General features: G+C 38.2%; 3 protein-coding genes across 6 annotated transcripts; 1 reads left to right on the top strand and 2 right to left on the bottom strand.

Annotated features, from left to right (window-relative positions):
- Positions 1-194: 194 nt before the first annotated feature.
- LOC104782546 (NAC domain-containing protein 54-like) lies at positions 195-2120 on the top strand. The gene is made up of 3 exons (XM_010507514.3): positions 195-533; positions 631-908; positions 1439-2120. Exons 1-3 carry the CDS (start codon positions 377-379, stop codon positions 1745-1747), a joined length of 744 nt encoding a protein of 247 aa, XP_010505816.1. The 5' UTR covers positions 195-376; the 3' UTR covers positions 1748-2120.
- A 1283-nt stretch (positions 2121-3403) lies between these two features.
- On the bottom strand, positions 3404-8580 carry LOC104782556 (uncharacterized). Of its 4 annotated transcripts, none has more exons than XR_015559123.1 (10): positions 8072-8577; positions 7191-7959; positions 6344-6959; positions 5554-6083; positions 5366-5476; positions 5147-5203; positions 4626-4983; positions 4213-4438; positions 3815-4036; positions 3404-3730 (listed from the first exon to the last, which is right to left on the bottom strand). XR_015559123.1 is itself a non-coding variant. In XM_010507524.2 (9 exons), the coding sequence occupies exons 1-9, from the start codon at positions 8554-8556 to the stop codon at positions 3586-3588; spliced, it is 3462 nt and encodes a 1153-aa protein (XP_010505826.2). In that variant the 5' UTR covers positions 8557-8580; the 3' UTR covers positions 3404-3585. The 4 variants fall into 4 exon arrangements, 2 of the variants coding, with proteins under 2 accessions (XP_010505826.2, XP_087309302.1); XR_015559122.1 differs by having other exon boundaries at positions 5121-5203; XM_010507524.2 differs by lacking the exon at positions 5147-5203 and having other exon boundaries at positions 8072-8580.
- A 938-nt stretch (positions 8581-9518) lies between these two features.
- On the bottom strand, positions 9519-11827 carry LOC104782571 (glutamate decarboxylase 5). Its single transcript, XM_010507542.3, has 6 exons — positions 11651-11827; positions 11329-11533; positions 11039-11239; positions 10446-10914; positions 10261-10313; positions 9519-10150 (listed from the first exon to the last, which is right to left on the bottom strand). The coding sequence occupies exons 1-6, from the start codon at positions 11731-11733 to the stop codon at positions 9680-9682; spliced, it is 1482 nt and encodes a 493-aa protein (XP_010505844.1). The 5' UTR covers positions 11734-11827; the 3' UTR covers positions 9519-9679.
- Between the last annotated feature and the right edge of the window lie 389 nt (positions 11828-12216).

Genomic DNA, 12216 nt, shown 5'->3' on the forward strand with positions numbered 1-12216 from the left:
CATATTATTATGCTAATATACATATGTATATTATAAATTGATATTATTATGCTAATAGCGCGATCAAACTGGGACCTTTTTTTTTACAACGAAGGAAGCCCAAGGAGCTTGCGAGTAACGTTTGTCAAGAATCTCCAAAAAAGGTAAAGCGAAAGATAAAAACAACAAAAAGAAGGACGAAGAGAGAAAAAGAAAGAATAGAGAGAGATATAACGACGATATTTAGTAAAGAGGAAATAATAATTAATTAATCAATTTAGTGACCATGTAAGTTGAATGTGTATATATATGTATACGTTTGAGTAGGAGAAGATAAATGAGGTGAACGACGCACCAAGAACACGATATTGTTAATTGCCTGTGTGAGAGAGTTATTATGGCTCCGGTTGGATTACCTCCAGGGTTTAGGTTCCATCCGACCGACGAAGAACTCGTAAACTATTATTTGAAAAGAAAGATCAACGGTCAAGAAATCGAGCTTGATATAATCCCCGAGGTTGATCTCTACAAATGCGAGCCATGGGACCTCGCAGGTACGTATGTTTCTACATTATTCTTGTATTCTTTTTAAAAAATAACTAGAAACATCTCTGAAAATTAATGGTTGTGATCCTTAACAAAAAACTGTAGAGAAGTCGTTTCTACCAAGTAGAGATCCGGAATGGTATTTTTTTGGGCCACGTGACCGGAAGTATCCAAACGGGTTTAGGACAAACCGAGCAACGAGAGGTGGATACTGGAAATCAACCGGGAAAGATAGGAGAGTGACGAGTCAGAGCAGAGCTATTGGGATGAAGAAGACTTTGGTTTATTATAGAGGAAGAGCTCCTCAAGGGATCCGTACTGATTGGGTTATGCATGAGTATCGTCTCGATGATAAGGATTGTGACGATCCCTCTTCGCTCCAGGTAAAGATAGATGATCATTTATCCTTCTTTTATCACTCGATCTATTTTACCAACTGATAGTAGTTAGTAAAGTAGCTAGTTACTAAACAAAAATAATCAAATTGGAACTTATATATATTAATATATACAAACAAAAAGATAATTACGTAGAGATGCATGGCTATTAAATTTGTTATAATAAAACAAAACGGACATGTTATGTCACCATTTCCTTTAGTATATGCATTAGCAGAAAGATATGTGTGAATTTTAATATTTAAATTAAGGCGTATAAGCTTGATATAATGATAATATTCGTTTCTTGCTGTAAGCTGACAAAAGCTTCATTAGGGTTTCGCTTTGTCTTTACTGCGACGAAGACAAAAGCCAATATTTAGTTATCCATTATTTAAGACAAATATTCACGTCCTTCTTTAAGTTATTTATGACTTTCATATACTCGTCTCATACGGTCGAAAAAGTACGAAAACGTTTTATTCACGTATCTTAAAACATTCTAACGTATACAATATATAAACGGTTTGGTGCAGGACTCGTATGCATTATGTCGGGTGTTCAAGAAGAACGGAATATGTTCAGAGCTGGAATCAGAACAGCAATTACAAATGGGACAATGTAGCTTCCCGACGGCGTCAATGGAGATCATTTCGAATAATAACAATAACTACAATAACAACGAATACGAGACAATGTCGCCGGAAGTGGGAATTTCATCATCTGCCTGCGTTGAAGAAGTAGTCGACGATAAAGACGATTCGTGGATGCAATTTATCACAGATGACGCATGGGACACATCATCTAATGCCGCAGCTATGGGACATGGTCAAGGGGTTTATTGACCAAAGACCAAAAGAGCATTTGGGGCCAAAAAAAAAAAGAAAAGAATATAGAATTATTGGGCAAATAACGTAAAACACTTGGGGTACACTTTTGTACTTACATAATACAATCGTTGAAATAAAACCTGAGGGTTCTTGGCTTCTTAACTGATTTTTTTCTTCTAATTGTGGGAATGTGTGGAAAAATCACGTGATTTTATTGGATATGTATTTATTTTTGTTTTTTTTATCCCTTTTTTTTTTTTTGTTGGATTGATGATACTATTATCCGTTGATTTGACGGCTATATCACTGGTGTGCCTTTGTTCTTTTTCCTCACATGGGTGTAACCAGATCAAGTTAATGGATGGGGAAATTTGGATTTACACTTTAACGTACTTGTTCTTTTATTTTATTTTATTTTCACACTACATTTAGTCTTATATAATAGCGTGAAAAGCAAGTTTCATTCAACTTTTTAGGTCAAATACTCATTGTCAGAGATAAAAAATTTCCAGCTGACCATGGAGTGAGACCATGATATTTACATATATAATAACATAACAAAATTAATGAAATATTTCTAATGAAACCATTAATGGGGTTTCTAATGGTAATATAAACTTTTTAAGCTGTAATCATATTCGCCAAGTAATACAAAGAAAGTAGTATAAATTATGTTGCAAAGAAATTTTCTTTTAATCATAATTCTTTCGATGGTTCTCTGTTTATTCTACTAAATAATAGGACAGAACAAGTAAAAGGAGAAAGTGAAGGGTTTGATGAAGTGTAAATCTAAGATTCTGATTTCACTCTCTTCCAAAAAGAAAGATCCCTTGCCTTGCGATGAAGGAGATTCATCTTTCTTTTTTCTCACCCATCTGTAATACTTACGATCGATCATCTCTCTTTCTACTTCTACACTTTGTAAACTTTCAATAACCAGAAAAAAAAAAAAAATATATATATATATATATATATATATATATACCTCATGTCCTTTAACAAAACCATATACACATATATACATGAGCTCAGCTTCAGCCTTCAGCTTTGAAAATCCGCCATTGAACCTGCCACACATCACCATGTTTTGCGTTTAAATGTACATGCATCTTCCACATATATTGGACCTTGTCCAAATATATCTCCTAATATGAAATTTGAAAAATGGGTTTTACGTAGAACTCTAGAAGTGATCAAGTGACTTATTTTTAGATAATGTATGACAAATGTGTTGTTGTAGGGGGGACTACGGAGTCGTTGACTGATTCTTGAACCTTTGCGATGTTGTAGGCCTCTTGAACAAAAGAATGAAGATTTTGTCTAAACAAGAACGTGTCTCTCGATCGCTAGGCTAGTCCTCTTCTACTTTGGTCTGCTTTCCGTTCTCTTTACGTTGTTTGTTCTGGAGCCTGGGAATGTCCTATATCATTCACACTAATTAAATGTATTGTTGTACCAAGTTTTTTTTTGTCTTCCTATGGCCTACTTATTTGTACTTTTACATTGTTTTGTGACTGATAGATCTCAAGCCTAGCAAGTAAAAGCTGATATAGACTACAAATTAGCTTTTGTCATTTATAAGATTATGTGTGACTGTATATATAGTACATTACTGATATATAACTGCATGAAATACAAGAACAAAAAATGGTAGAATGACTTGCTAAACGATTTCCGACAGAAATATTAAGCGACCTTTTTACTCGGAATTCTTTTGGATGGTTTTAAACAGAACAAGGAAAAAGGCAAAAGTGAAGGGTTGCACAAACGATCATTTCATTTTCTTCTTCTACACTTTTGGTAAATTCTCAATAACCAGAACAGAGCATAACTATATATACATCTCAATGATCTCATCCCTGCATAAGAAGAATCTCGTAGATATCTGTCCTAATGTTTAGTTCCTTGTCCCGCATCACTTCTTGTAAATCTGACATCTCTTTCACCGTAAGGACTGAGCTAAGCTTCCTATACCCATCCAGCCATAGTTTTTTCGACCTGCCATGCCATTATGTTATGAATGGGTTCTCGATAATATGAGAAATCTGGAGAAGGAATTTTAGATTGGTTATATGCTCTTACCATGGGCATGCATTTATTGCTCGGAAGTAAATCCTTCTAGCTGCTGATGGATTGTGTGCGATGTCGATCTCATATGCAATGTAGCAACGCCATAGAATGACCGAGTTTTTTAGTGTATCTTGTGCAAATGCCCTTTCAAACAATCCACGGATTCTGTGTGAGGCGCCTCCTTTACTCAGCTCATAAGAAAGTGCAAATAGCCAAACAACGACAGATGGACTCCTGCATGATTAACAATTTAACATATTAAACTCAATAAACATAACCCTTATTCTAAAAGGAAGACCGTAAACATGTAACTACCATCTTTAACCGTTTATGCTAGGCATCCATATCTATATTAGGCAGTTCTCGTGAGATAGCGGGTTTATTTTTAACAAGTTTGTGAAAAAACTTACTTGCGGGAGTAGTCATCAAACATCATTCTCAGTTTATGGGATGTCATACGGTGATTACAGATGTCCACCAAAGCTCGATAAAGCTCCGGATTGAGAGGATACAGTTGCAGTCCCTCTAATATGGGCTTCCAAAGTTGTGACAAAGTTAGATCGTCATGGTGTCTCTGAAGCATTCTCACATAATAATTGAGCAAGAGCTCAAGTTGATGACTTTGACTTTTTCTTCCTGGAAAATTCACAATAGCCCAAAATCTTAACGACGAGATACAAATTCAGATAAACAGTGCATGCACGATACAAGCTTTTAAGTGAAATTTATTTGTTGTACACGGAAACATTTCTGATGCAGTCATGTAAATTGGTATGGAAATCAGTAAGACAACCCAAAAATGTCATTTGATCACGGAAATAACCTGGAAGAACAGAACTGAACATGTGCTCTAGGATCTCAACAGCACCAGGAAGGTCATTTGTTAACTCCTCAAATAGAGCTACCGAACAAACAAGCGCGGCTGATTGATCATCAGTAACACCATGAGACCATGCTGATTGTATCTTCTTGAGCTTCTCTTTGAACCCTTGGCGTGCTCTAAGGATTTGCATGCTTGAAGACTGGGAAGTATAGGGAGTATAAGCTAGACCACTTCCCAGGTAGCACAGAATGTGCAAAGCACGAGATGATGATTCTGTATCCCTATCTCTGCTGCTACTATTGGCTATTTCCGATTCAGCATACCATAAACATAGCAAAGAAGCGTTATACTGTAATTCCTGCAATCATAGGTGAAATAACCTTAGCATGGCTTCTGCAATGTCAAATAAAATCCAAAGCAAACACGGTAATTGGACTGATGTTTCTATGTACAAGTGCACAAAAAGTAACGTCAAATAAGAAACCCTATTCTAACCTATGCCATGCTTCCCTATACATTACCCAGACGAGACTGTCCTGTAACAAACAACTCTACTATGATCCGTCCATGAGATAATCCTGTGCACCAGTTTCCGGGACCAGTAAGTGAAAATTTGAATCAGCAATAAACACAAAACCATGGTAACTGATCTAGAAGTTGTTTTTGAACAAGATAAATAGGTGGAAACATGAAACTTTGTATCATATGCTAACAACATGGCCGAAATATCTGAAACTAACCTTAGGGAGGCCACAGATTGAAGTCAGTGCCATGTCAAAGACTCGTCTTGCATGTTTCATATTTCCAGAAGCAGCTTCTCGCTGTGCATAAACTCCACAAAGTAGTAGATCCTGTACACAGAGAAGGAATCAGTTCAGGTGAATTAAAGAAAAAACAGACCACACAAACACATTGGAATGGGGCTTACCTGCCGGTCACTTTTCAGGAGACGTTTGGCCAAAGATTGACATGGAGTAGTTGCTACCTCACATGTTTTCATATTTGTTACAAACAGCTCTTCTGCAACAAGCACAGCTTCCTTCAGAATGTGGTTTCGCGGAAAAACATTTAGACAAAGCAAGATGGAATTGCGGAGAAACTTCATCATCTCAGTCCGCATAGATATGTCACAGCTGCCACTTAAAAGAGATCCCAAGCTGAAACTGTTGACACTGTCTGATTTCGATAAACATTCCTGTACACTTCTCAAGTTTTCTAGCATAGAATCTGGCAGTGTTTCAAGGCTACTTATTTTCTCACTCCATGACAAACTGTTGCTGGAAGTCCATGGGGACATATGTGCACCGAAGAAATCAATAAACTGGTATACCAGAGATAAGCGGGCCTCGTTTGAACGTAAGGAAAATAGAAATCTATTTATATCTTCAAATAGTACAACACTCGAGAGTTGATCTTCATCTTCTCCCTCGCCCATTTCATCAACTCTGGAGAATTCACCTATAAAAGGATGATACAAGGTTAACCACATCATGCATGTTTAATGTTATTAAGATAAAATTGCAAGTCAATCCTATCAAACATATCTACAGAGACTGAACTTTATCTACTAATGGCTCCGGAATGACAGAAAAGGCTGAGCGACTAGTCCCACTTAAACAAAAGCTCACCCAATAGACACATTTAGTCCTTTATATGCTCCAAGAGAAAGATGAACAAAATTATACAGAGATAATGATGGTAAAGGAAGTGATAGATACCAGCTTTCCGAGTAGGCATCCATTGGCTGAGATCTCGAGAAACCTCTTCTTCAAACCATTTAACCCAAGTTGTTGTATCTTTAACCTCATCACTGGCCGCGGCATTGACATCAATGCCCAATAGTTTTAGCATAGCTTCAGTATCATCTTCAGGTTTGCCATTTTCGTCTTCCATTTCCTCATCCAGACCCTCCCGATCAACATCGACCTCTACAGTGTTAGCTGAAGCAATACTATCTCCATTTCTACCTGAGACCTGTTCTGTCCAACCTGTCCAACCACCTACCTCATTGTCATCAGACGATTCTTCTTTCAAAATTTTATGCCTGTTTTCCTCCTCTTTCTCCAGCCACAATGACCATCCAAAAGCTCCGTCTTCTCCAACTCTAGCACCATTACTGCTCCAAAAGTGCTCAAACAGTCTTAATTTACTCTGTTCAGTAAGCAACAAAGATGGACAAAAGATGCTAAATTCCACTTCTGCTTGAAATAACGCTGTGGCCAACTCCTGGTAACCAGCCTGCCACTCAAACCTGCAGAGGCTAACTAGCATATCTACTAGAAGATGTTCCTGCTGAATGGCAGCAGAATCTAGTGGTTCAGATGTTGCATCCACCTGCGTAATCCAATAAATAGAATCAGACCTTATAATGTCAAACTGCCCGTCAAACTGCTGATAATAAGATTATCAATAATGTCAACGATTTAGATAGTGGAGAAACACCATAAAAAAACTAAGAAAGGGAAATAAAACAGATGGACTCGAAATAACTTGTGACAGTAAACAGATAAGTATTGGAGTGACTCATCAACCCTTAAACAGTTAGCACTATAAAATAATAAGAACCTGCCTATGTCGCTTGCTGCAAGCAGAAGAAAGAGCCTGGATCGCATAAGAATACATTTTCCTCACTTCCGATACTTTGAATCTGGAGAACTCCCCTTGAACAACACATAGAAACTCCCTCCATAACTTGTAGCTAGCGGAATTCTGCATAAGTGCCTTTTCCCACCTACTGATTAACACATCTGCGTTGTCTCTGATTCGGTATGCCTTGAGAAGCGCAATTAACAGTTCTTCGCTATCTGGGTTAAGTTCAAAAGCCTTCTCAAGTATACTAATCTTCTTTTCTAAAGTCTGCAGGCGAACTCCTTTCTGAGATTGCATGCTCGAAACCTTGTCTTGAAAATCAGCAAATGCTAGCCACGCCTTCTCATCATGGGGACGCTCCCTCGTCATTCTGTTAAACTCTCGCGTTTTATTAAGCACTTCATCCTCCCATGATGCTCCCATCATTGAGTCCTTTGACAAAACATCTTCATCGTCACTTTCTTGAACAGCCTCATCTTCCTCCAGTGGAATGAAATCATCAAACGACGAATCCACAGCTTCTTTTGAAGCAGATAAACGAATACGCTTGAAATTCTTGTTGTGTTCAACGGCAGCATGTTTTGCATACCAATATCGGGTATCAGACTTTCCTCTACCCTCCAAAGAATCAATATCAATCTCTGTGTCAAGCATAGAGCTACGCCGATTCCGCAAATAATTCCTCAGAGAACCTTCCCCAGAAACTCTCTGAGAACTGTCAAGTTTATAACGAGGAACATTCATCCTGCATTGTAAACAAAAAACACAAGCAGATTCTTTTCAATATCCCCCATACTCTCAAAACGCATCGCGCAGAAAACGAAATCAAACTAGCCATAACTAGATAAGCAAAGTACCTGTAAATAGAACCATAAGCCAAATTATCTGGATCAGGACGAGTGTCTAAGTAATAATCCTTGGCAGGTTTCGAATAGTATTCATCAGAGTCCCTAACTGATGATTTCTTAGAACGAGATTCATCCGCCGCAGAACCACTCTTCCGCTTCTTCCTCTTTTTCTTCCCCTTCCTCTTTACATCGTCGTCATCAGACTCCCAGGACGCTTCTTCTTCAATCAAATTGTAAACCTTAGGCTGATTGGTTTCACCAATATTCTCATCGGCATCTCCTTCCTCATCTTCTTCGACCTCGGATAAGTAAGGAGCCGTCGAAGCGGCGGCGTTGATGATGGAGAGATCCGTCGTGAAGCTGGCGTTGCGAAGCCATTGAGTATTACTGGAAATAACTGAGACGGAGTTCGTAGAAGTAGGTAAGACCGGGAATAAGCCGCCTGTAGTTATCGGAGCTCCGTCGCCGTCCTCTGGTGTATTCGACATCTTCATCCACCGGGAAAAAAAAATTCCGATTTTGGTAATTCTTTTGCGCCTCGCCGCTATATAATTTTTGCGAAGGCTCGTTGGTTATTGGGCCTATAGTAAGACTTAATGGGCTCGAATAAGTTTTACTCTTTTCTACTGAGCCCTATATATTATGTATGCTGTGCATCATGCTACTATATCATCTATGTTTTTGTTTCTTTTGCTTCCATGTAAAGTTATAAACTTGGATAGAAACTATGTCAACCTAGATAATGAGCTCATCAGAGAAATATATCTTAAGTGATTAAGTCGTTTCAATCTTTCTCCAACTGGATTGCATATTATATGGTATACAGAGCGAAATATTATGAAGTCGACCTTTGTATATTAATTTGATGTGTGACTATTCATCATTTGGTCTCAGCATTTTATTTCACTCGTAGCTTATAAAAAAATAGTCCCTTTCTTCAGAGCCGGCCAAGAGGCCAAGCAAGCCAAGCATTGGCTTGCGGCCGATAATAATAAAAAACATATTTCGGCCATTTTCTACAAAAATTTTCTTTAGACCAGTGGTTTAGGAATATTGTTTTTGGCACCACTGTTCAGATTCGACCTCTTCGAACTGCAATTTTTTTTTTTTTTTTTTTGTTTGGGCTTTTAGCCCTAAAAAGTTCAGCGCCGGCTCTGCATTTGGTCTCAGCATTTTATTTCACTGGTAGCTTATAAAAAATAGTCCCTTTCTTCAATTTTGATTTTGCTAAATGGTCATTGTATTTGAGTGTTGTAGCCGGTGATATTTGTATATGCAATGTGCGCGTGTGTGTGGGATGGGGGATTGCTATTTGCTTTTGCAGCTAAAAAATTTCAGTATCACACGGTCCACACTACCAAGGAATTGACTTTTTATCATATGGTTTGGCTGGGTAGGTTCCAGTTAACAACCCTACAACTACAAGTACAGTAGTATTATAATCAAGACTCAGAGATTAATGTAAAGTCACTCTTTCTGTTTATATTATATGGTACCATCAATATAAATAATTCCAAGAAAAGAAAGAAAAACAAAAACAAAATAGTTCGCCGAATGGTCTAAATTAAAACCTTATTGCCAAGAACATGATAAGTCCAAAGAACAAGACTTACCCTTTTAACATACAATATTTCTCTTGTGCTCCACAAGGCGTTTCCAATACTTTGTAATATCCTGCAACGACATCTTTGCAGTCTTCACTTCAACTTCATCATCACCACTAACCGCTGCTGCCGCAGCTATATGCGCGATTCGGCTAGGAAGCCCTTCGATCTCTTTCAGTACTTGAATGATATGTGTGATGAGTCTATCTGCAAGGCCTCTGCTAAAGTCTTCTCTGATCACAACTCTTAGCACAGCAATGTGTTGCGCATCTGCAGGCATGGTGTAAGCCGGTATGATCCACCCGAATTTTCTCAGAGACTCTGCAATCTCAAACACCGTGTGTTTGCTACTGTCTTTTAGAGAGAATGCCACTAGTGGCACTCCGATATCTTTAGACAGAATGTGGAACTTCCCTGTCATCTCTATTCCTTCTCTCAGCCTCCTCGCGTTGTCCATGCAGTTTTCCATTATGTTCTTGTATCCCTAATTTAATTTCCAAGAAGGATCATTAGATAAAACAACTAGATGTCATCTAGACACAAATAAGATGAAAGTATGAAACTGTTATGTAAGATATGTGAGGGAACAAGTACCTCAAAGCCTAGTCGGATAAACTGATAGTACTGAGCAATGATTTGACTCGACCCTGCAAAAAAAACAAATAGAGCTTTTGCTTTAGACTAAATGTGATGATGATATAGTTGTATCTTTGTAGATCCCTTATAGCTCTCTCTCAACAAGTAAATATTGGCATCTTTCTAGATTCTCAAATACAAACCTTTTGAGAAGTTAAGAGTGAAAGTGGGTTGATCAGCTCCTAAGTAGTTGATGTGAAAGACAAGGTCCTCTGGCAAATCATCTTTTGTTCTCCAGACAATCCAACCAACTCCTGCATACACAAGTCCATACTTATGACCACTGACATTGATGCTCTTAACCCATGGAAGCCTAAAGTCCCATTCAAGATCAGGGTAGAGGAAAGGAGCAATGAATCCTCCACTGGCTGCATCAACGTGAATAGGAGTTTCCCAACCCGTCTCTGCGTTTTTCTCAGCTAAGAGATCGTTCAATAGCTTCACATCCTCAAACTCTCCTGTAAGTGTGGATCCTAGAATTGCTGCAACGCAGATTGTATTCTCATCAACCATCTCTACAGCTTTAGCTGGGTCCATCACGTAATAGTCTTCCCTTAGTTTCACCTCTTTGAGCTCTACCTCAAAGTACCTTGCAAATTTCTCCCAGCACACCTGCCCGGATGAAAAAGCGTACACACAAGTTTAACATGTCTTTATATTTTAAGAGAAACGTATCAATATCCAAAGCAAATGTGATGTACTGATGTTTGAAGAATGGGAATAAGTTTATTGAGACCTGAACATTGGCTCCAGTTACAATGTTAGGATTATCAGTAGGTAAACCCTGAGCTCTTCTCCTCTGTTGCCATTTCCTTTTGAAAGCTAAACCGGCAAGCATGATAGCTTCTGATGAACCAACAGTACCACACCCAATCGCAGCCTCTCCTTCTCCAACGGGAGCATGGAACAAGTTAGCTATCATATTTACACACCGGTTCTGAAGACGAGAGAATAAAAGCCAAATAAAGATGTATCACAGTCTTGACTATATTTAGAAATAGAAAGCATATGGGGAGAGAGACAAACCTGGAGCTCTGTAGTGACAGGATATTCATCCATGTCAACATAGTTCTTATTCACAGAATCCATTATGAGTTTATCACACTCAGGTTCCATCCAAGTGGTGACAAAGGAAGCTAGGTTAAGCCTGGGATTGCCATCAAGCATCAACTCATCACTGATCACTTGATAAGCAGCGTCTTTGGGCATGGAATTGTCCGGCATCTTAAACCTGTTTCAATATAATATATATGCAAGCAAATACTATTAACATTGTAACATAGAAAGAAAGAAAAAAAAAAACTAAAGTGAGGAAAGAATCCAGAAAGATGCAGAGAGAGAGAGGAACCTGGGAACAACAGCACGGACATATCTGGAAGCAAAAGTGGAATGCAAATGCTCTTCAGAGTCAGAGTTGGTTGCGACTACCATTGTGTTTGAGTTATGGTGAAACGTTGAGATCAGAAGAGGAAAATAAATGAGAAGCTATTGGACAAAATATAAAGAAGAACGTAAGAAAGCAAAACTCTCTATAAACTAATTTAAGACGTTCATATAACTAACCCCCTTTCTTTTTGTCCCCCTTGAGACCCTCTCTTCCCCTTGAATTGTGCTTCGGTACATTATTTGTGATTATATTAAAAACAAAAAATTATTTCCTCAAACATTAAACAGAGAACAACATCAGAAGAAGATTTAGAACCATAAACAGAGCCACATATTATTTCCTGATCGATGGGTGGTCGATCTCTTCTACCCACTATTACAGATCACATTACACTAATACCATCTGAAAATAATATAGAGTTGATCTTGTGAATACCTTATGTTCAATGTTGTATAGTTGTATGGATCAGAGAATGGATGCTTCTGCTGTATTTATTTATGAGGGACGATTACAGCAGCTTATATACT

This window comes from Camelina sativa, chromosome 1 (genome assembly GCF_030686135.1).
Source record: "Camelina sativa cultivar CO46 ecotype springtype chromosome 1, ASM3068613v1".
In the NCBI taxonomy this organism is placed as follows: Eukaryota; Viridiplantae; Streptophyta; class Magnoliopsida; order Brassicales; family Brassicaceae; genus Camelina; species Camelina sativa.